We start from the raw sequence: 25171 nt of genomic DNA on the forward strand, positions 1-25171 counted from the left end.
TGCCACCACAAATTGCAAGGCTACAAATATATTTGTACATGTATTTTTCCTTATTATCTCTTTGTGGTATAAACTCAGCAGTGGATTACCTGGATCAAAGGGTAGGCAGTTTTAAAAATCTCTTTCATATAATCCTAAATTGCCTTCCAGAATGTTTGGACCAATTCACAATACCACAAGCAGTGTAATAGTGTCCCAATTTTGCCACATCCCCTTGACCATGTATTATTTTCCTTTACTATCATTTTGGGCAATCTGCTAGGTGTGAGGTGGTACCTCAAAATTGTTTCGATTTGCATTCTCTAATTATGATATTTAGAACACTTTTTCATGTGCTTATTAATAGTTTTGATTTCTTTACCTGAAAACTGCCTATACATATTTGTTACCCATTTATCAATTGGGGAATGGCTGTACAATTGACTTAACTCCTTTTAAATGTGAGAAATTAGACCTTTGTCAGAGATTTTTCTTATAAAGATTTTTTCCCAATTTGTTACTTCCATTCTCATTTTGTTTGCGTTGGTTTTGTTTGTACAAAACCTTTTTAATTTAATGTAATCAGAATTATTCATTTTACACTTTGTAATATTCTCTATCACTTCCTTGGTCTTAAATTCTTCCCTTTCCCATGGTTCTATGTTCACCTAATTTATTTATAATTTCCCTCTTTACATTTAAGTCATTTACCCATTCTGAATTTATCTTGGTATAGAGTGTGAAATGTTGACCTAAACCTAATCTCTCACATATTGTTTTCCAATTTTCCAGCAGTTTTTGTAAAATAGTGGGTTCATGTCCCCAAAGACAGAAACTTTGAGTTCATTGAACACTATCTTGCTGAGGCCATTTACACTTAGTCTATTCCATTGATCCTCCCTTCTGTCTCTTAGCCAGTACCATATTGTTTTTATGATCACTGCTTTATAATACAGTTCAAGATCTGGTACTACTAGATCTCCATCATTCACATGTTTTTTTTTTCATCATTTCCTTTGATATTCTTGATCTTTTGTTCTTCCAAATAAACTTTATTACAATTTTTTCTAATTCTATAAAAAAGTTTTGTGGTAGTTTGATAGGTATGGCATTGAATACGTAAATTATTTTGGGTAGGATTGTAATTTTTATTATATTAGCTTGTTCTGCCCATGAGCAATTAATGTTTTTCCAATTATTTAGATCTAGTTTTAATTTGTGTGGAAACTGTTTTGTAGTTGTATATAATTCCTGTGTTTGTCTTGGCAGATAGATTCCTAAATATTTTATATTGTCTAGGGTGATTTTAAATGGAATTTCTCTTTCTAACTCTTGCTGCTGAGTTGTTTTGAAAATACATAGAAATGATAATGATTTCTGTGAGTTTATTTTGTATCCTGCAACTTTGCTAAAGTTGTTAATTATTTCCACTAGATTTTTTGTTGATTCTCTAGGATACTTTAAGTATACCATGATATCATCTCCAATGAGTGATAGTTTAGTCTCCTCATTTCCTACTTTAATTCATTCAATTTCTTTTTCTTCTCTAATTGTTATTGCTAGTATTTCTAGCACAATGTTAAATAATTGAGGTGATAATAGGCATCCTTGATTCACTCTGAATTTTTTGGAAGGTTCTACTTTATCCCCATTGTAGATGATGCTTGCTGATGTTTTTAAATATATACTGTTTATTATTTCAGGAAAGGCCCTTATATTCCTTTTCTTTTTTAGTGTTTTCAGTAGGAATGAGTATTATATTTTGTCAAAGGCTTTTTCTATATCTGTTGAGATAATCATGTGATTTCTGTTGGTTTGGTTATTGATATGGTCAATTATATGCATGGTTTTCCTAATATTAAACCATCTTTGCATTCCTGGTATAAATCCCACCTGATCACAATGAATAATCCTTGTGATCACTTGCTGGAGTTTTTTGCTAGTATTCTATTTAAGATATTTGCATCTATGTTCATTAAGGAGATTGGTCTATAATTTTCTTTCTCTGTTTTTGTTCTGCCTGGCTTTGGAATTAGTACTCTATTTGTGTCATGAAAGGAAATAAATAATACTTCTTCTTTGCTTAATTTTTGTCAAATAGTGTGGATAACATTGGGATTAGTTGTTCTTTAAATGTTTGATAGAATCCATTTTTAAAACATTTTTAATATTCATTTTTAACATGTTTACATGCTTCATGCCCCTACTTTCCCCTCACCCCCCACTCTCCCCCCACCCATGGCTGACACACATTTCCACTGGTTGTCACATGTGTCATCAATCAAGACCTATTTCCAAATTGTTGATAGTTGGATTGGTGTGGTAGTTTTGAGTCCATAACCCCCATTATGTCCACCACAACCCATGCATTCAAGCAATTGTTTATCTTATATGTTTCCTCTCCTGCAGTCCTTCCTCTGAATGTGGTTAGCTTTCTTTACCATAAATCCCTCAGAGCTGTCTTGTGTCATTGCAGTGTTGCTGGTACAGAAGTCCATTACATTCGATTTTACAATAGTATATCAGTCTCTGTGTACAATGTTCTTCTGGCTCTGCTCCTTTCACTCTACATCAGTTCTTAGAGGTCTTTCCAGTTCACCTGGAACTCCTCCAGTTTATTATTCCTTTTAGCACAATAGTATTCCATCACCCACATATACCACAATTTGTTCAGCCATTCCCCAATTGAAGGACATACCCTCATTTTCCAGTTTTTTGCCACCACAAAAAGCGCAGCTATAAATCTTTTTGTACAAGTCTGTTTATCAATGATCTCTTTGGGGTACAAACCCAACAATGGTATGGCTGGATCAAAGGGTAGGCAATCTTTTATAGCCCTTTGAGCATAGTTCCAAATTGCCAGCCAGAATGGTTGTATCAGTTCACAACTCCACCAGCAATGCATTAATGTCCCAATTTTGCCACATCCCCTCCAACATTCATCACTCTCCCCTTCTTTCATTTTGGCCAATCTGCTATGTGTGAGGTGATACCTCAGAGTTGTTTTGATTTGCATTTCTCTAATTATTAGATATTTAGAACACTTTCTCAAGTGCTTATTGATACTTTTGATTTCTTTACCTGAAAATTGCCTATTCATGTCTCTTGCCCATTTTTCAATTGGGGAATGGCTTGATTTTTTTATACAATTGATTTAACTCCTTGTATATTTGAGTAATTAGACCCCTGTCAGAGATTTTTGTTATAAAGATTTTCCCCCAATTTGTTGTTTCCCTTCTGATTTTGACTACATTGTTTTTGTTTGTACAAAAGCTTTTTAGCTTAATATAATCAAAACCATTTAATTTACATTTTGTAATTTTCTCTAGCTCTTGCTTGGTTTTAAAATCTTTCCTTTCCCAGAGATCTGACAGGTATACTATTTTGTGTTCACTTAACTTATTTATAGTTTCCCTCTTTATATTCAAGTCATTTACCCATTCTGAATTTATCTTGGTGTAGGGTGTGAGATGTTGATCTAAACCTAATCTCTCCCATATTGTTTTCCAAATTTCCCAGCAGTTTTTGTCAAATAGTGGATTTATGTCCCAAAAGTTGGGCTCTTTGGGTTTATCATATACTGTCTTGCTGACGTCATTAACCCCAAGTCTATTCCACTGATCCTCCCTTCTATCTCTTAGCTAGTACCATATTGTTTTGATGACTGCTGCTTTATAGTATAGTTTAATATCTGGTACTGCTAGGCCCCCTGCCTTCACATTTTTTTCATTATTTCCCTTGATATTCTTGATCTTTTGTTATTCCAAATGAAATTTGTTATAGTTTTTCCTAATTCAGTAAAGAAGTTTTTTGGTAATTTGATAGGTATGGAGCTAAATAGGTAAATTAATTTGGGTAGAATGTTCATTGTTATTATGTTAGCTCGTCCTATCCGTGAACAGTTAATGGCTTTCCAATTGTTGAGCTCCAGTTTTATTTGTTTGGAAAGTGTTTTGTAGTTGTTTTCGTATAATTGCTGTGTTTGTTTTGGTAGATAGATTCCCAAATATTTTGTATTGTCTAGGGTAATTTTAAATGGTGTTTCTCTTTCTACCTCTTGCTGCTCTAATGTGTTGGAAATATATAGAAATGCTGATGATTTGTGTGCATTTATTTTGTATCCTGCCACTTTGCTAAAGTTGCTGATTATTTCTACCAGCTTCTTAGATGATTCTCTAGGATTTTTTAAATAGACCATCATATCATCTGCAAAGAGTGATAGCTTAGTCTCCTCCTTGCCTATTTTAATACCTTCAATTTCTTTTTCTTCTCCAATTGCAACTGCTAGTGTTTCTAGTACTATGTTGAATAATAGAGGTGATAATGGGCATCCTTGTTTCACTCCTGATCTTATTGGGAAGGCTTCTAATTTATCCCCATTGCATATAATGCTTGTTGATGGTTTTTAAGTATATACTGTTTATTATTTTTAGGAAGGGTCCTTCTATTCCTATACTTTTCAGTGTTTTCAATAGGAATGGATGCTGTATTTTGTCAAAGGCTTTTTCAGCATCTATTGAGATAATCATGTGATTTTTGTTGGTTAGACTGTTGATATGGTCAATTATGTGGATGGTTTTCCTAATGTGGAACCATCCTTGCATTCCTGGTATAAATCCCACCTAATCATGGTGGATGATCTTCTTAATTACTTGCTGGAGTCTCTTTGCTAATATTCTATTTAAGATTTTTGCATCTATGTTCATTAGGGAGATTGGTCTGTAGTTTTCTTTCTCTGTTTTTGGTCTACCTGGCTTTGGGATCAGTACCATATTTATGTCATGGAAGGAATTTGGTAGGACTCCTTCTTTGCTTATCATATCAAATAATTTGTATAGTATTGGGATTAGTTGCTCTTTGAATGTCTGATAGAATTCACTTGTGAATCCATCAGGTCCTGGTGATTTTTTCTTAGGGAGTTCTTTGATGGCTTGTTCAATTTCTATTTCTGATATGGGATTATTTAGGTATTCTATTTCTTCTGCTGTTAATCTAGGCAATTTCTATTTTTGTAAATATTGATCCATATCTCCTAAATTGTTATATTTGTTGCAGTATAATTGGGCAAAATAGTTCTTAATGATTGCCTTAATTTCCCCTTCATTAGAGGTGAGGTCTCCCTTTTCATCTTTAATACTGTCAATTTGGTTTTCTTCTTTCCTTTTTCTTATCAGATTGACCAGTACTTTGTCTATTTTATCTGTTTTTTCAAAATATCAGCTTCTAGTCTTATTTATTAATTCAATAGTTCTTTTACTTTCAATTTTATTAATTTCTCCCTTGATTTTTATTATATCTAATTTAGTTTTCATCTGGGGGTTTTTAATTTGCTCGCTTTCTAATTTTTTGAGTTGCATACCCAATTCATTAATCTCTGCCCTCCTTAATTTGTTAATATATGCACTCAAGGATATAAATTTCCCCCTGAGAACTGCCTTGGTTGCATCCCACAGAGTTTGGTAGGAGGTTTCATCATTGTCATTCTCTTTAATGAAATTGTTTTTTGTTTCTATGATTTCTTCTTTGACAAATTGATTTTGGAGAATCATATTGTTTAATTTCCAATTAGTTTTTGATTTGCCTGTCCAGGTGCCCTTACTAATTATTATTTTTATTGCATTATGATCTGAGAAGGTTACATTTATTATATCTACTCTTTTGCATTTGTTTGCAATGATTCTATGCCCTATTACATGGTCAATTTTTGTGAATGTACCATGTGCAGCTGAAAAGAAGGTGTATTCCTTTTTCTCCCTATTTATTTTTCTCCACATATCAGTTAAATCTAATTTTTCTAGGACTTCATTCACCTCTCTTACCTCTTTCTTATTTATTTTTCGGTTTGATTTATCTAGATCTGAAAGAGGAATATTTAGATCTCCCACTATTATGGTTTTACTATCTATTTCCTTCTGGAGCTCTGCCAGTTTCTCCTTTATGAATTTAGATGCTATACCATTTGGTGAATATATATTGAATAGTGTTATTTCCTCATTGTTTATACTGCCTTTAATCAGGATGTAATGACCTTCCCTGTCTTTTTTAATCATATCTGTTTTTACTTTGGCTTTGTCAGAAATCATAATAGCCACTCCTGCCTTCTTTTTCTCATTTGACGCCCAAAAGATTTTGCTCAAGCCCTGAACCTTAAACTTGTGTATGTCCACTCGCCTCATATGTGTTTCTTGTAGACAATATATGGTAGGATTTTGGTTTCTAATCCACTCTGCTATTTGCTTCCATTTATGAGCAAATTCATCCCATTCACATTCAGAGTTATAATCATCAGTTGTGCATTTGCTGACATTTTCGTATCCTCCCCTATTCCTACCCCCTTATTCTTATACTATTTCCTTTTAAACCAGTGGTTTGCTATTAAGCTGCTATCCCTTGTCCCCTCCCTTGATTAACTTCCCTTTCTACCTCCTCCCTTATTTTCCCCCTCTTTTTGTTTTTAAAGGCCTAATGAATTCCCTCCCCCTTCTTCTCCCCTCCCTTTTTTTGACCTCCCCACTCCCCTGTTCCCCTTGGTTTATCCCTTCTGACTTTCTCAGTACGGTTAGATAAGAGTTTTATATCCCAATGTATAGTATAGCTACTCTTCCCTCTCCGTGTTGATTACACTGAGAGTAAGATTTAAATATTACCTCTTAATGCTCTCTTCCTCTCCTTCTTATAATAGTATTTGTCCCCTCTCCTTCCCATGCCCTCTTTGTGTGTAATATAATATCCTATTTTTCTTATTCACTCAAGTTTCTCTTGGTGTCCCCTACTATTCACCCCCCTCTTTCCCACCCCCCATATCATCTTAGACCATTTAGTATTCCACCCTCTCCCTGTGAATTATTCTTCTGATTACTATAATAGTGAATACTAAAATAGTGAATAGAGTTCACTACCAAGAATTATACATAGCATTTCTCCACATAGGAATACAAATAATTAGATCTTATTGAAGCCCTTAAAGAGGCAAATTTAAAAAAATATGAGTTTTCTTACTTTCCCTTCTATTTCTTATTTACCTTTCCATGGTTCTCTCGATTTTTGTGGTTGGATATCAAACTTTCCATTTAGCCCTGGTCTTTTCTGTGCAAATACTTGGAAATCTTCAATTTTGTTGAATGCCCATACTTTCCCCTGGAAGTATATAGTCAATTTTGATGGGTAGTTGATCCGTGGTTGCAGGCCCAGCTCTCTTGCTTTTCTGAATATCATATTCCAAGCCTTGTGGTCTTTTAGTGTGGAGGCTGCCAGATCCTGTGTGATCCTGATTGGTGCTCCTTGATATTTGAATTGTTTCTTTCTGGCTTCTTGTAAGATTTTTTCTTTTACTTGGAAGCTCTTAAATTTGGCAATTATATTTCTGGGCATTGTCTTTTCTAAGTCGAGTGTTGAGGGTGATCTATGGATCCTTTCAATGTCTATATTGCCCTCTTGTTGTAGGACTTCAGGGCAATTTTGCTGAATAATTTATTTTAGTATGGAGTCCAGGTTTCTATTAATTTCTGTTTTTTCTGGAAGACCAATGATTCTCAAATTGTCTCTTCTAGCCTGGTTTTCTTGGTCTGTCAGTTTCTCATTGAGATATTTCATGTTTTCTTCTATTTTTTCAGTCTTTTGACTTTGTTTATTTGTTCTTGTTGTCTTGAGAGATCATTAGCTTCTAATTGCTCAATTCTAGCCTTTAGGGACTGGTATTCGGCTATAATCTTTTGGTTTTTGGCTATGATCTTTTGGTTTTTGGCTATGATCTTTTGGTTTTCAGCTATGATCTTTTGGTTTTCCTCTTTAATCTGGTCATTTCTGGTGTTCACTTTGCTCATCAGTTCATTTGATTTCTGAGCCTCACTTTCCAATTGCAAAATTCTGCCTTTTAAACTGTTATTTTATTGTCTGATTTCCTTTTGAGCTATTTCCCATTTCTCTAACCAAATCTTTTCCATCTTTCTCGTCATCTTAGTTTTGAACTTTTCAAGAGCCTGTGACCAGTTTTCATTATTATTTTGGGAGGGTCCGGTTGCTTTTTTGTTCTCCCCCTCTATTTGCTCAGTTGTCTGGATTTTCTCTGTGTAAAAGTTGTCGAGTGTTAAAGATTTCTTTTTCTTGTTAATCTTTCTCTTCTGAGCTTCCTGATTCTGGGTAGCCATTGTTATCCCAGTAGCTTCTCAGCTTTATCCTCCCGCTCAGGGTCTGTCTGTAGTCTTTTGGGTCCTGAGGTCTGAGTTCTGGTTTTTCTCAAGGTCAAGCACCCTGGTGGACCCCCTTGCTTGGTCCTCTGCCTGGAGGTTCCTGAACAAGTCTCAGGGCACTGCTTCCACAGTCTTATACCTGTCTGCGCTGGTTCCCCACTCAGGGTTTCAGAGCCTTCGCTCACACTCACGCGCGTGCCTGTGTCTACCTCCACCCGCGCCTCTGCCTGAGTCCGTACTCTGTGTCCGCGCTCAGGGTCCGTGGGCATTTTTTAGCTTTTTGTGGTCCTAAATCTTGCTGCTCTCAGGAACAGGCCCTGGAGCTGCCAATGACTCAATGGGTGCCCCAAACTTGCTCTATTTCTTTTTAGCTGGCTTTGGCGTTATAGGTGGTGTGTGGGGAGGGGGTGGAGGGGTTGTTGCTCAGCCTGCAATTTAGTAAGAGCTGTTTCACCTCTTTATAGCATGGAAATGTCCTGATTCCACGTACCTTCCACACTGCGCCCTGTTGTGGAGTCCCTCTGTTCGACTGGGTTTGTTTTTATGTCTCCTTGAGGAGTCTTATATGTTTCGGTCAGGATAGGTTAAGAGCTGCTTTTTACTCTGCTGCCATCTTAACCCGGAACTCGATAGAATTCATTTTTGAATCCATCTGGCTCTAAGGATTTTTTTCCCCTTAGGGAGTTTCTTGATGGCTTGTTCAGTTTCTTTTTCTGAGATGAGATTATTTAAGTATTCTATTTCCTCTTTTGTTAATCTAGGCAGTTTATATTTTTGTAAATATTCAACCATTTCATCTAGATTGTCATATTTTTTGCCATACAGTTGGGCAAAATAGCTCTTAAGAATTACCTTAATTTCCTCTTCACTAGAGGTGTGGTTGCCCTTTTTATCTTTGATACTGTTAGTTTGATTTTCTTCTTTATTGTTTTTGGATTAGTTGATCTATTTTATTTGTTTGTTTTACAAAGTACTAGGTCCTAGTCTTATTTATTAATTCAGTAGTTCTTTTACTTTCAATTTTATTCATTTCTCCTTTGATTTTTAGGATTTCCAATTTGGTTTTATCTGGGGATTTGATTTTTAATTTGTTCTCTCGAGGTTTTTTTTAAGTTGCTTGCTCAATTCATTGACTTCCTCCTCTCTGATTTACTGATATATGTACTCAGGGATATAATTTTTCCCCTGAGTACAACTTAAGCATCATCTCATAGATTTTGATATAGTTTATTCATTGTCATCCTCTTCAATGAAATAAGTAATTGTTTCTTTGATTTGTTCTTTGACCACCAGTTTTGAAGAATAAGATTATTTAATTTCCAATTAATTTTTAATTTGCCTCTCCATGTGCCCTTATTGAGTATGATTTTTATTGTAATATGGTCTAAAAAACTGCATTTTTTATTTCTGCTTTCCTATATTGGTTTGCAATATTTTATGTCTTAGTACATGGTCATTCTTTATATATGTGACGCTATGTGCTACTGAAAAGAAGGTATGTTCCTTTTTATTCCCATTTATTTTTCTCCATATATCCAGTACCTCCTTGAATACTTTTAAAGACAAATAAACCCTCCAAAAACAAAATGTAGTTTCTCACTAAGAAGTCATTTGATGAAGGGACAGTTCTGATTGTGAGAATGTCTTTCTTAGATTGACTCTAAATCTTCCTCAATAATTTCTACCTGTTGATTCTTGTTCTGTGTCCTAACCCATCTCAAAAAAAAACAAAAAACAAAATTATGTTGCGCCTTTTCAAAATATTCATTAAAATATTTGAACATAGGTTTCCTATCCTAATATCCCTTTTTAAAATTTTCTTTTCTCCAAGCTAATTCACCCCTAATTCTCCGTCCATTTTCAACAATCTCATTTTTACGACTATCATAATTCAGTTTCGCTTCTCTAGTAATGTTACAATTTCATAGTGTTACTAGGTAAACAATAAATTTAGTAGCTGGAAGGAATATCAGGGATCATTTAGTTGAGGCCTCTTATTTTACTAATAAGGTTTTGGAGCTTTAAGATACTATTACTTAAAATCACAAATCTGATCAATGGCTGAATCAAGATTTTTTTATCACATTCCTCATAAAATGTGGAGTGAATGTAATATTTCAGATACATTTGAATTAAAGCTAAATAAAACAGAATTATCCTGCCATTTTAGCACTATTTTCACTAATGCTGCTTAAAATTAGATCATCTTGACCATTTGATTAAATGAGTCATGGTATAGCCCATGTTAAATTTGCAGTCTGCCAATAGCCTATGGTTCTTTACAAATGACCTACACCCAATATTCTGTATTTGAATCTGTGAATAACTACATTTATTCTTACTAAATTTTTATCTTCTATCCATGTTTTCAACCTGTCAATAAAATGTCAAGCTTTATTCTGTCATGAGCACATAATTAGTTATTCTTCTGAAGTTTCTGCATGATTTCATAAGCATACCTTGTCTTCAAATCTCTCCTGTGGCTTGTCGTTAGAGCCCTCCATCAGTTCTCTAATCAATATAATTTGGAATTAAGAAACATGCAACTTACATTTCTCCATCTATCCACAAGTATGCCTTAAGAAACGTTGCCAAGTGACAGTTTTTAATGCTATTGATGTTCTCTGAATGATGATCCCTATACAAACATATTTGCCACTAAAATTATCATGAAAATGATCTACTTCTTAATTATTCTAGAACAGAGATCTGCATTTGGAGTCAGGTTATCAGAATTCAAAACTCCACTTTTATTCTTACTTTTAGTGTGAGCATTGGCTAAGGGACTTAACCTCCTTTGGCCTCAGTCAGTTCATCTGTAAAATGAGGGAGTCTCTTTCAGCCCTAATTACTATCCTTTGACTTACAGAACCATGTGTTCATTATAATGAGGAATGATTATCCTTATGTAGTTCTGGAAATATAGTCTGCATTACATAATCATTCTGAATTGGATTCTGGGTGGAGGGAAAATTGTAATCATTCTAAATAAAGTAATACATTTTTAAATTTCCACTTTCTTCCATTTTTTTTGTTTTTCATTTCTATGACCAAGTATATTTTTTATTTTAGGAAAGGAGGGATTCTGTTCAAATAAGAAATAGTTATTGTCAAGTTCATTAAATTGGTGGTGTTTAAAATTTTAAATTGAATTTTAAAAGGTTAAAGAGAAATGTACCGTCTGAAGGGTGAGCAGTGTAGGGCAAGGGAAAGCATACTGGCTCTGGAATATGAGGGCCTGGGTTCAGATTTTCTTACCTCTGATATCTAAGATCTTTATGACTATGGTAAAGTCACTTAATCTCCCAAGGCCTGAGTTTCCTCAACTGTAACATGATGGGTTTAGATTAGATGGCTTCATATACCCTTTCAAACTCAAGATACCTAATCTTAAAAAAAAACAGTTTGCAATGTATCTCACTCCTCCATACCAGTACCTCTCAATGTCTTTACTGCCTCTGAGTTTCCTGTCTGGTACCTCTTCTTCCAAAGCCTTGGCCATTCCCTTCCTGTTATTCATGCTATCCTTGCTTCTTGAAATGATGTGTATTTGCTTATATTCATGCTCCACTTCCCAGTAATGTATTGAAGACAACGATTGTCTTTTTTTCAGTCTTTTTGTCACTATTGCCATACCTTGCACAGAATAGATACTTATGAAATTTCTTGAACTTGGGAGAATTATTTAAAAGTGATGTTAATTGATGAAGAGAAACAAAAAACAATAGAAAATTACATCTTCCAGTAAATTTTTTCTTATATTTAATAACATTTCCTCTTACATTTAAAATTGTTAAGTTTTATGTAAAGAAAAAATTTCAATGACATAATCCATTCATTTCAATGTAAAATGGATCACCTCTGTTAATTAAATATCCTCTATTTTCATGGTCCTACTAAAACAAAATCTTTGCACTGATATTTATTTTAGGACACTTCGGAGTCCCTCACACAATTACAAAAATCCTCAAAGCTATATTAGGAAAGGAAAATATCTCATTTGTAGCTAGTATTTAAGGTCACAAAGCTGACTAATGGCAGAATCAAGATTATTTGGCCACATTTTATGAGGAATACAATATTTCAGATACTTTTGAATTAAAGACAGATAAAATAGGATTCTCCTGCCATTTTAACACTATTTCCACTAATGCAGCTTAAAAATTATATCATATTAACCTTTAGATTACTTGACATGATACTTAAAAAATATAGTTTTTATTCTCAAATACCCATTTTCTTGTACAGTATTGTTTCTTCCTCACTTCTAATTTCTCAAATCATTCATCACTGGTAGATAATGAATCATCCATTACAATCATTCAATGAATGTCTCTTAAGCATTTAATCTATGCTATACAGTCCCCTAGTCACTAAAGTAGATCCAATTCATAGATAAATCTGATTTAGTTCTTAACCCCAGGAATCTTAGAATCAAATTGGGTATATATGTGACACATACAGAGGGACAATGCAATGTAAATTAGAAAATAACCTGTGGTAAAGAATAATATCAAGTGATAAAAGGATAAGAAGACAACAGTACCATCATTTCATTGTTGGGATTGGAATATTGCTCTATTTGGAGATGTCTATGCATTCGATGGAATTCTCAGGTCTCCTTACCAGTTCTATATTTTTAGGCCATAAGATCATAACATTAAAAGCCAGAAGTGGCCTTTGGGACTACTTAGTCCCATTCCATCATTTTACAGATTAAGAAACTAGGACCCAGAGAGTTTACATGACTTTGCCAGTGTCATACAGTGACAAAACCAGGCTCAAAATGCAGGTCATTTGACTCCAAATGGAGTGCTCTCTTCACTGTATCTTATCTCAGCCACCTCTGGAGACCCAAAATCCATAACTGAGTCCCAGCATCAGCAGATAGACAAATGATTTCCCATTTCTTAGCAAATGTTTTCTTCTCTTATTGTAATGATAACAACAACAGTAATATCACTAATGAGTAATTTTCCATACATTCTTTGGCACTGGATTAACGGTTATGCTTTTTTTTAAAGATGCATCCTAAATGTCTACTGGAAATTAACTAGGCATCCTAAAAAAAATTCAAGTGTTTTTCCTAATAAAATGTAATCTATTGTAAATAGACATGCTTAAATTTCCCTTTTATCTTGCTAAATTCTTTTAATAGTAAATTATAATTCACTAGAATACAAACCAGTGAAGGACTCTATACAAGGGGGTGCATGATATTGAACAGCTAGAAGGGTTACTTGTCATTTTTAGATAATTTCATATTTTACACACATAAATGACATTTCTTGAGATATAATAGTATATATTTAGAGGTAAAAGGGACTTTAGGGGCAATCTAATCCAACCCATTTGACAGACGTGTTAATGATGGATTGTACACCTCTTTAAAGACTTATGGAATGCACATTACTGCACATGTTTTGGTTTTTCTTCTAGGTAAGGGAGCGACTGAGGGTTTCTTTAGAAAGAGTCTCTGCACTGGAAGAAGAACTATCAGCTGCTAACCAGGAGGTAACCTCACCCACTTTCTCCCCTTTTGGGGTTCAGTATTGCTAACATGCTGGATCTTGTGTTTCCCATCACTTTTTTCTGCAACTTTCACCAAGAAAAAAAAAGACAAATTATATTCAGGTGAGGCTACTGAACAAAGTGCAATGGAACAGACTCAGAACTGGAGGCTTCTTGATTCTTGCTTTATTCAAATCTGTCACCAGGAGAAGACAAAAGAAGGAAAAAGACAAGAACCAGTGACATGTCCCCCACATTCTTTGACTTTTCTATACATGGGAATTTGCTAAGGCTTTAACTCAATGCCAGTCACTTTAGGAAGGAGAACACAAGCCCCTTAATTGGAAGTCATGTCAAACATTGTTATAGTATCAGAGTTGTGACAATAAAAAACATACAAAGCGTTACAAATGAAATGAACTCCACAGCCTATTTAAAAAGGGTGTTTTCTCTTAGCTCCTGGGTTCTCTTATCTTGCCAAAGCATGAGACCATAATTGAGTGGTGCTATTGAATCCTTTCCAGGTTATGTTGTTATTGTCACCTCCAATTGTAATATTTACAAATGATAGGCTGTGCATAAACAGCCACATCAATTCCTACCTGGGAACTATTATTCTGTTACATTTCCATGTGCTACTTTTCCAATGGATGGCTTCATCTTTAGCTCTATACGCAGAGAGTGACTTACATTCCATTAAAGAGTCAATAATGCTAATGAGAACCCTATTAAGTTCACTCAAAAATGTGGTTAAGCTGAGAGCTAATACCTCATATAAATTAAATGAAACTACTTTTCTGCTTTTCGGGTGGTAAATACTCTCTTAATCAAATTTATGTTTCAACATGAGAATATTTTAAAAATAATTCACAAACTATTATTTTGCTTCAGGATCATTATGTTGTTGTGTTTCTACAGTCCAGTAATCATTATTAGAATCACTTTTTATAAAATAAATTATACTGTTGATAGGTAGTTTCCTGAGAGTGTGTGACCCTACATGAACATGTTCTGAGAGTAAATTTTTCTCTTTCTGTTTCTCTTTCTTACATATGATATTATTGTTTACTTGGAGAACAGAAGATGTACTCTTGGTGCCTTATTCAGATTTTAGGTCATCTCCTTCCCACTATCTTTTTTCTCTCTAATGCTTTCATTCATTCTTTAGCTTCTCAAGTTGGGAACACATATAAGTTTGTGCATTTTTCTATTTCGAGATGCTATTTCAATTAACCACACAAATATTAAGCATTTCCAACTTAAGTTTAGATGGTCTACCAACATCAGAAGTTATTAAATATTAAAATTCAAAGTAATAATTATAATAACCAATATATATAATACTATGTGCCAGGCCCTATGGATTAGTAATTATTATTTATTTAACATTATAAGCAATTTGGTAATTTGATAAATGTGTGACATTTATATCATAATACTTATGAATTTATTATTATAATATAATTTTCAAAGAAGCCATACATGCCCCAAATGGATGATAGATAAAATAACTGGAATTTTTTGGGATTAAGACTTTTCCTCAGCTTGGACATGTACATATACCCTAAAATATCTTAATTAAGCAAAGACTAAAAAAGTGGCCTCACCATATTTTTGATATTTCTTTTTTTTTCTTTTTTTTTTAAACCCTTGTACTTTCGGTGTATTGTCTCATAGGTGGAAGAGTGGTAAGGGTGGGCAATGGGGGTCAAGTGACTTGCCCAGGGTCACACAGCTGGGAAGTGGCTGAGGCCGGGTTTGAACCTAGGACCTCCTGTCTCTAGGCCTGACTCTCACTCCACTGAGCTACCCAGCTGCCCCCTATTTTTGATATTTCTAATGATTTTCTATCCCAAAAGTAAATACTGGTAAAAAGAGATTCAAAATACTGTTGTCCAAAGAAGAAAGCAAAAGAAATATCAGGGACTCTATTAATTAATTAGTTCCATGACTCTTCACAAGTTATTAAACCTCTTTAACCTCTCTGAACTTCAGTTTCATCATTTGCAAAATCCAGCTGATAATTTGTCTTATTATGTATATTTACATAAATATATATAGTCAATATTTATAATTTGTCTCTATATATAATTTGTGTATATACAGAAAGAGAGAAACAGGGAAACCCTATGAAAGGGCAAATAAGAGAAAAAGATAAAAGAACAGCATGAGAAATACTAATAATTGGAAAAATGGAAGCTAAGGAAAGCCAAAAGTATTCATCAAAGAAATAAAGGAACTGTTGCTTATGCAGGAGAATACCATGATAACCAATGACAAAGAGAAGGATTTACTGATCCATCCATTAGCTTTCTGTTTTCTCACCAATAAAAAATGTTTCTTTACTGAAAAAAAACACAGAACGAATAAGGCTATTAAGACTGTAGTTTCCCAAACTATTAAGTTGATTATAAAATTTTATTTGGATGCCATTGATGAGTTGAAGTCATCTGACCCAGATGAAATAAGATCCTTGGGGACTGAGCTGACTAAGTAGATGAGCCAATGGCAATTAGCTTTAAATGTGCATTAAGAATGGGAGTTACCACCAGAGAATTTGAGAATGGCCAATGATGCTCCAATTTTCAACAAAGGGTTGACCAGTCTGAAAACTTTAAGTAATAATTCATGAACATCCAAAAAAGGAAATGGTGCTTAAAAAGAGCTAGCTTGGCTTCAAAAAGAGTAGATAATGCAAGGCTAACCATATAGCTCATTGGACTGATTTTTAGGGGCATTTTATAGATACAGTTTACTTGGATTAAACAAATCATAAAAAAAAAAAGCTCTCCAAGACTACTATTCAGGAAAACATAGAGAAATTAAACTAGATAGGGGGTATGTAGGTGGTTCAGTGGATTGAGAGCCACATGGTTTCAAAATCATGCCTCAGACACTACTTAGATGTTTGACCCTTGGAAAGTCACTTCACCCCAATTGCCTAGTCCTTACTCCTCTTCTGCCTTAGAACCAATATACAATATTGATTCTAAAAGGGAAGGTAATAGTCTAAAAATGAGAAATATATAATAGCGCAATTAGAGGATTCTGAACTGGCTGAATGGAGAGATATAAGAATTAGTCATTAATGATGTCAACTTGGATCTTAGATGAATGTCTCCAGTGGAATGTTCTGGGAATCTGTGTTGGCCCTGTGGTGTGTTACATAGATACACACACACATACATGTGTATACGCATGCACACATGTGTGCATATATGTATATACATAGTAAGAGATTATAAGGAAAAACATAAATGTGTTTCATATATGTACATACAAAAGAATTTCTCTTTTACTAAATTAAGTTTATGAGAGACAAAATATTTAATGTTCATATGTTTCCACATGCACATATGTTAATATCTGACTGTATATAATATAAATGATATTATGGGATGATTATCACATTTTCAGATAATAAACAGCTGACAAGGAGAGCTACTATGCTGGATAATCATCAACATTCAGAAAAATCTTAAGAGAGCAGAATGTTGGGCCAGATCTTGAATGGGACTTTTATCTCTTTAACATGGGATATTCCCTCTGCAGGTGCTGTCCACAGTATGTTCATGCCTTTCCGTCCCATACAATTTTTAAAAATATCTTTCCATGAATCCTTTGTGGTTTATTCCCCAGACATTCCAGAGACCTTGCTCTGATTCTTTTGAATATTCTAAACTCATTTGTCACTTTTGGACTATTCGTCTACCATCTTTCCCTAATACCAGATAATCCACCTAGTTCTTTTCTAGGCATCCAGGTCTGGAGTGTTGTCTTTTATTCCCCTTCCTGAATGCCAGTCATCTCTGTTAATAGGCTGCAACCTAATTACATACAATGAGAAATGTTCAAGTGCCCTTTGGGTTGTCTGATATTTTCCTTCTTGTGTGAAGCCTCTTAGTGCCTCTGGAGAGCATTTGTATTTAAGAGATATTTGGAGCAACAGTCCTTAAGATAATTGAAAATGCTATCCAATTTCCCAGATACCATCCACCCTTGATCTAGCTGGACTCATTCTTTAGAGCGATCATAGATGTTATTAAATTCACTTTTCTGCACCTCATTGAGGCCACATTGGTCACAAGGAGCATCCACAAGATAATATGAAAATAATCACCAGCACTTATATAGATCTTTAGAATTTTGAAAGTTCTTGTATCAACATTATTTCATCAGATGCCCATAGCTATCCTGTGACATATTTAGAATAGATATCATTCACTCCCATTTTGGAGATGAAAAACATGAGACTGACCACTATCCCATGGATAATAATGGCAAATTCAAGGATAGAACTCATATATTTAAACCATGACTCTAATTCTCCCATCCCACCCTATAAACTAACTGTCCTCTACAATAACTATATATAAAAAGAGTTCAATTTAATTTTATAAACCTCTTAAAATAGATATGTTATTTCTAAAACACTAAATGCTTTTTGAGGACATTATCCAAAGACACAACCATGTTATTGAAAAACTTTATACTGTTCTATAGAAGTTTCATTTGTTACAAAATATTTTTCACCTGGGTAGAACAATGAATAAAATGCTAATCCAGAAGTCGGCAAGACTCATCTAGTTCAAGTCTTGCCTCAAACACTTATTAACTTTATGAACCTGGGGAAGTCATTTAATGCTGTTTGCTTCAGTTCCTCATATGTAAAATGAACTGGAGGAAGAAATGGCAAACTAGTCCAGTGTCTTTGCCAAGAAAACCCCAAATGAAGTAATGAAGAGTTAACCGTGACAAAGTACTAAACAATAAAAGAAAATAAATTATACCTGGAAATTTGAAAATCATGGGGAAATGTTATATACAAAGAGATGTAAAAAAAAGAGAATTGTTATATTCGCATTCTTTGCTAACCTCAGCCCACATAATTTTTGTAATTATTCAATTTAAATGGAAGAATGGATTATTATAAAGTAACCATGTAAAACCAATTGAAGGAATCTGTCTTAGTAAACATACAATGAATTGTTTAAAGGGTTTTATAAAATTAATTTTACATTAAGTGAAGTAAAACTGGGGCAATTAGTTACAAATCTGTTGACAGTTTTATTTTGCTTTAATCCAGATATGTTTATTCTAGACACAAACATTACAAATTACCAAATGTGAATTGCCTAAAAAAATGACATTTCCCATTATATTCCTTCATACATGTCCATCAGCAGCTCTGTTCCATAAAGTAAGTTGAAAATCAAAGAATAGCTAGAACTCTTAAATGTCATTTAAGTTCAGACTATATTACATAACCATGCAAAATTAATTTTTATCTGTTTATGCTGTGAATGAAAACAGATTTTTTTCTCTCTTGAAATGAACTCTTCCAGATTAATTTCTTTTTTCATATAAGGAAATTATATCTGTGTTCCATGGTAGCACCAGGTATAGAGTGCTAGGCTCAGATTCAGGAAGACTCATCTTTTTTAGTTCAAATCTTTCTCTAGACACTTACTTACTGTGATTCTGAGCAAATCAATAAACTGTTTTGTCTCAGTTTTCCTCATCTGTAATGAGCTTGAGATATAAATGGCAAACCACTCCAGTTATCTTTCTCAGAAAAAAACCCTAAATGAGGTCCCAAAGAGTTGGGCATGACTTGAGTGACTGAACAACTACAATGTCCATATTGTACAAATTTAACAAAAAATTATTAAGCATTTATTTCCTTTTTCAAAAAAATTTAGGGGGCAGGTGGGTTGCTCAGTTGATTGAGAGCCAGGCTTAGAGACGGGAGGTCCTAGGTTCAAATCTGACCTCAGACACTTCTCATCTGTGTGACCCTGGGCAAGTTCCTTGACCCCCTTTGCCTATCCTTACCACTCTTCTGCCTTGGAGCCAATACACAGTATTGACTGCAAGATGGAAGGTAAGGGTTTTTTTTAATTAAATATTTTCCTAGACTACATGTGATACAATTTTTAATAATCATTTTTGGCATTTTGTAATTCATGTTATCTCCCTTCCACTACTACCTCTCCCTCTTTCCCAAGATGACAGTATCATATCTCAATTGCACATATGTATATATATATATATACATATATATATACACACACACACACAATATAGATTGGAAATGTTATCACATGATAACATATTTCCATGTTCATTATTTTGTGAAACAAGACACATATGCACTTGCATGAGAGAAAAATTCATGGAACAAAAAACACTCAGTTTCCTTGTTTTTTGGCTATTCAGTTTTGGTTCACATGCTTCGATTCACTGGTAGATCTCTAGTTTCGTCACTTTAAATACTTCTTTTAGTGGTACAGAGGAAAACCTACTTGGCACTTTTTTCTTTAACATTTTAAAGTTCATGTCTCTAACTTTCCTTAAATCTCCTCTAGATGATCTACTCAGTGCACCACAGGCCTTCTACTGAGTCTATAATATTTTATTGATATTGATGTAGAATTTGTCACTCTGTTATCTATTGTTCTTCCTCTATTGCTAGCCATCTTCTTTTTTTTGGTCATGTGATTGATATCATTTTCCTCCTAGAATTCTCTGAAGTCTTACAGATTCAAATGCTATGATCCCAAGTCTTCTATTAGCAAGTCATTGTTGATAACAAAATGAAGCCTACTTAAAAACGAAAATACTTTTTTTCTGTTGTCTTTTGGGTCACATGTGATTTCCAATCTTCTTAGATTATTTCAGTTGTGATAAACTTAAAGCATGTCCAAGATGATACTGATATTTAAAAATTGATTCAAATAGCTGAGTGTAGGGACCAAAAATTTTGAAACCAAATTTCAGGCTTTTTTTGAAATAAATCATGTTTCTGCTTCTTGTGAGAAAAAAAATTAACTGAGAAATTTATAATTGTTCTTATATGGAAATGAGAAATAAGGCAACCACTGCATCTTTTTGAGCACAGAAGTGGAATGGTCAGATTTTTGTGCCAGGGATGTTTCTGGAGTGTGAGTTGTAGGGGAGAGACCAGAGAGAGAAGGAACAAATGAGAGCATATTGCAATACTCCTGGGGAAAAGGGAGAGAAGCCTGAATGGGAAATAAAGGAACATGATATTAAAAGTGTGATAATAGTACCTGTAAGAACTCTTCACACAAATGAAAATGTTTTACTCAAGTAAAACACACACACATATGTATATGTATAATGAGTGAAATTCAGAGAGACAGTAAAAGAAATGTAAATCTGAAATTTGACCCAAATCACCTGAGAGAATATAGCAACTAAGCTAGAGCTTAGATACAAAAGATGATAATGATATGTAATGCCCAAGGAGTGGAGGATGTAGGTTACAAAGTTGTTTGTTTTTTATTATTATAACAATTAATTGTTCTCTTTTTTTTCCTTCTGTATTTTTTAAAAGAAAGGAACTTAAGTTTTGCTTGAGGGCAGAGGAATAATGATAAATTTTAGCCTTTAAGTATATCCTGTTAGATAAGTGGTCCAGCAACTTCAAATTTGACAACTGCCACGATAAAATTATATTTCTGCCTCTGCTTCTCCAAGCACTTCTCACTCACGCACCCCACTTTTCTGATCCACTTCTGACCAAATTCTCTCACATCTCAAAGCTAACCATGTTTAAATACCAAGATTTTCCTAATGATTTTCTGAGCATTAGAATTTTACTTGTGTGAAAACTTGTTTTTTAGCACTGAATTTATTCTGTTAAATCAAGGTCATCAAGGATAACTAACATATTTTATTAGAGATTTAATTTTTCAATTTAATTTTTCATTTTGAATTCAGTAATCATCAGCAATATCTCAAATCACAAGGATAAAGACCATTCTAGAAATCATGTCCTTATAGCACACAGCCACAGACATAATGCATGTATGTACATGGCCATATATCACACACATATAATATACATCAGAAAAAGTTTTCTATTTTTACTAATTTCCACATCCCCTCCCTTTGCTCAGTGCGGTTTTCCTTTTATCACTGCCTACCTACTAATCCACTTTATATCCTGAAAAAATACCCTCACTCATAACTTATACATACATATGTGCAGATGTATGCATATATATATATATATATATATATATATATATATATATATATATATATATACTCAAGCAAAACAAATATTGGACATGTAGGAGAATTGATGTTTGACTCTGTATCTCTAGCCCATTATCTCCCCACCAAGATGTGGAAGACAGACTCTATCACTAGTCTTTTAAAATCGTGATTGGTTGATATTTTAGACAACCTTCTAACATCTTTTTTCCCTACATTTTTGTAGTAATCATATAAATTGTTCTGGTTCTGATTGCTTTACTCCACATTGGTGCATATGTTTCCATATTTCCATATTCTCTGATTCTAGCAGAGTCTTCTTTTTTCTTCTTTTTTAGTTTTATTTTAATACATTTTATTTTTCTCCATTGCATGTAAAAATAAATTTTAACATTTGTTTTAAAAAATTTTGGCTTCCAAACTGTCTCCCTCTCTGATTTCCCAATCTTCTCCCTGAAATGATAAGCAATGTCATCTACAGTACACATGTGCAATCATGTAAAACTTATTTCCACATTGGACATGTTGTGAAATAAACAGAGTCTTCATTTCTTTTGGCATAATAAAATTTCTTTACATTCAGATGGCACAATTTGTTCAGCTGTTCCTCAATGAACAGTCATGTATTTTATTTGCAATACTTTGCCACAAATAAAAAATGATTCTATAAATATTACTTTATGTATAACTACTTACCTTCTGTCCTCAACATCATCAGGCTACACATCTAGTAGCAGTAGCACTGGGTGAAAGAGTATGCTTTGAAATTTTAGTGACTTTGAGGTATAGCTCCAAACTGTTAATCAATAATCGAACAATTCACAACTCCACCAACAGTATGCCAGGAATGCCCTTTTCCAAAAAATCTTTTACTGTTTTCCTTCTTTGTTATCTCGTGCAATCTGATGAGTACACAGTGGAACCTCCAAGTTATTTTGATTTGTATTTCTCTTATATTTAGTGACTTGCACCATTTAAAATATGGTCTTGCTACTTTCTTGATATGAGAACTGCCCACTCATAGCCATTGAAAAATTACCTACTAGGACTTTCCTTTTATAGAGTATGAGTTTTTATAAACCTAGAATATTAGACTTTTATGAAAGAACTTTGCTATAAAGATTTCTCCAAATTAATTTCTTCTCTTAGTTTAACTGCATTTGTTTTATTAATGCTTACTTTTGTGATTTTATTTTTAAGTGGTCATTTTCTTTTTATAAACATTGTTTTCTCTGATTGACATAAGAATCCTCCCCCTTGTAAATAGTTGGGAAAGAAACCATCATTCTTTGCCCTGCATTTTTAAAATGATGTGAATTTTTAACTTTAGTCACGTATTTGTTTTAAGTTTCTTACTTTATATGGTGTAACTTTTTGGCTAATCCTAATTTCCATCAGGCTGCTTTTCAATTTTCCCAGAAATTTTCCTCATATAGGGAAAGATTCATTCAAATAGAATAATATTGTACTTACTGTTTGTGACATTCTCTAGATTTTTCGACATCTAGGAGAGAGATTATGGCATAGACTCAATAAATGTTTAGCCATGGAGTTTGGAAGAGATAGGTTCAAGTCCTGTCTCTGACAACTCTTTGATGATGGATAGAGAAGGTAAGCAAATAGTGACCTGGGTAATTCTCTAAGAACATGGTACAATTTTCCAACATGAGATGGTGGGGAATTCCTTATAATTTAAGCTTCATATAAAAAATTCATACAATTTAAATTAAATTTTAAAATTAAATTGAATTACATTTTATTTTTAAATGAGAAATATTTGTCTGAAGATTGTACCAGTTAGCAAAATTTTACTATTGATTGTAATTTGACTATTATTGACAGTGTGGGGTAATCCTGATTGGTGTGGCACAAATTTCCCACTATATTTTACTCATATCTTTCACCTACTTTGCATTCCTTTCACTATCAAAGGAGAAATAGGCAAGTTTTATCCCCACGTGTCCATTGAAGTCATGCATGTGGAGCTCAAAAGTAAAAATCAACTTCCAGCTTTTCTTTTTAAATACTTTTTTTAGATTACACATCAATAAAGTTTTTCCTGATTGCTTTCTAACATTTGGCAAATCATGTTCCCTCCATCCCTCCCAATCCTTCTCCCTCTGCAAGACACCAGGCATTATGATATGTCATAAGTGTGTTATCCTACAGTGTACTGTTTGTTCCATGTCATCTTGTTATGAAACAAGACATATATTGATTGCAAAAAAGAAAAATTCATGGAAGCGATATTGTGAAGAACGGTATACTCCTATCAGCATTCAGACTCTCAATTCCGTTTATTGCATTGATTAGGATTTTTCATCATGAGTCCCTTGGAGTGTCCCTGGATAGTTGCTTTTTTATAATAGTTACATCATTCAATTTGATCATCATATATTATTGTGGTTATTAAGCTTCTAGTTTTCATATAATATACTCAAAATTAAGTGTACTCAAACCTCACTTACATAGAAGTTGAATGTTAATCCTAAATTGGATTAACTCCAAAATTGCCAAACTTGCATGGACACCAAAAGATACTTTAAGTTCTTTGACCTAACTCCTTAAAGGAAATATAAATTTTTTCTTCTATCCTAGAAAGGCTACATCTAGAGCAGGGGTCGGCAATGTATGGCTCTCAAGCCATATCTGGCTCTTTTGCTGGCCAGATATGGCTCTTTCTGCAGGAGTCATAAAGTCTATTTTTTTCCAGGCGCTGTTACAGGAGCGCACTGTGAGCACTCTACGGCTCTCACGAAATTACATTTTTAAAAATGTGGCGTTTATGGCTCTCACGGCCAAAAAGGTTGCCGACCCCTGGACTAGAGGTAAAAAAATATGGTGATGTCAAAGAGTATGAATACAGATGCTGAAAAACAAGAAAAAGGCAGTGGCGTTATATGACAAATGAAAACCCAACTAAAGTGACATTCCTCATTTTTATGAGTTGTAATTTTCACTCTTAACCATTTATGGTGCCTCCTTCCAAGCTAAAGAATATTTACTATGGCTTCAAGAAAGCCAGTTGAGATCAGTGATAAAAAGGGGAAATAGAGGTTTGTTTTATGTGTTTTTTGAGAAGATAGAAAGTAAAATAGATGATCTGTGTTACTAAAACAGATTAATGATTCTAACAGGAATTTAATAGTGTCAACCTTTTGGATGAACTTTCATAAAAGAATTACAACAATTTTTAAGAGAAATGTGAACATATTTTTAATCTTTATTTTTCTCCTAAGACTATAATTTTTCTAATATATATAATATTTATGTTAGTGACATAACAGTTTTTAAAATAGACTATTTTGCATTTAAAAGATGGTATGATTTAATAGAGAGCTTGCTTTCATTCAAGTCTTGCTTCTGTGTGACACTAGGCAGATCATTTAAATTAAAAGTTGCCAAGGCAGTTCAACCTTCATTTATACCGAGAGTTTGTTCTTTATTAAGCTTCTTATATCAATTAA

At 33.7% G+C, this 25171-nt stretch overlaps 1 protein-coding gene across 1 annotated transcript in view; it reads left to right on the forward strand.

The window, feature by feature from the left end:
- PPFIA2 (PTPRF interacting protein alpha 2) overlaps positions 1-25171 on the forward strand; it is a 608808-nt gene that overhangs the window by 389656 nt on the left and 193981 nt on the right. Inside the window, exon 5 of the mRNA XM_044679176.1 lies at positions 13608-13682. Coding sequence (XP_044535111.1) covers positions 13608-13682 — 75 coding nt within the window. The remainder of the gene's footprint in view (positions 1-13607; positions 13683-25171) is intronic.

The sequence above is a fragment of the Gracilinanus agilis genome, chromosome 5, assembly GCF_016433145.1.
Source record: "Gracilinanus agilis isolate LMUSP501 chromosome 5, AgileGrace, whole genome shotgun sequence".
In the NCBI taxonomy this organism is placed as follows: domain Eukaryota; kingdom Metazoa; phylum Chordata; class Mammalia; order Didelphimorphia; family Didelphidae; genus Gracilinanus; species Gracilinanus agilis.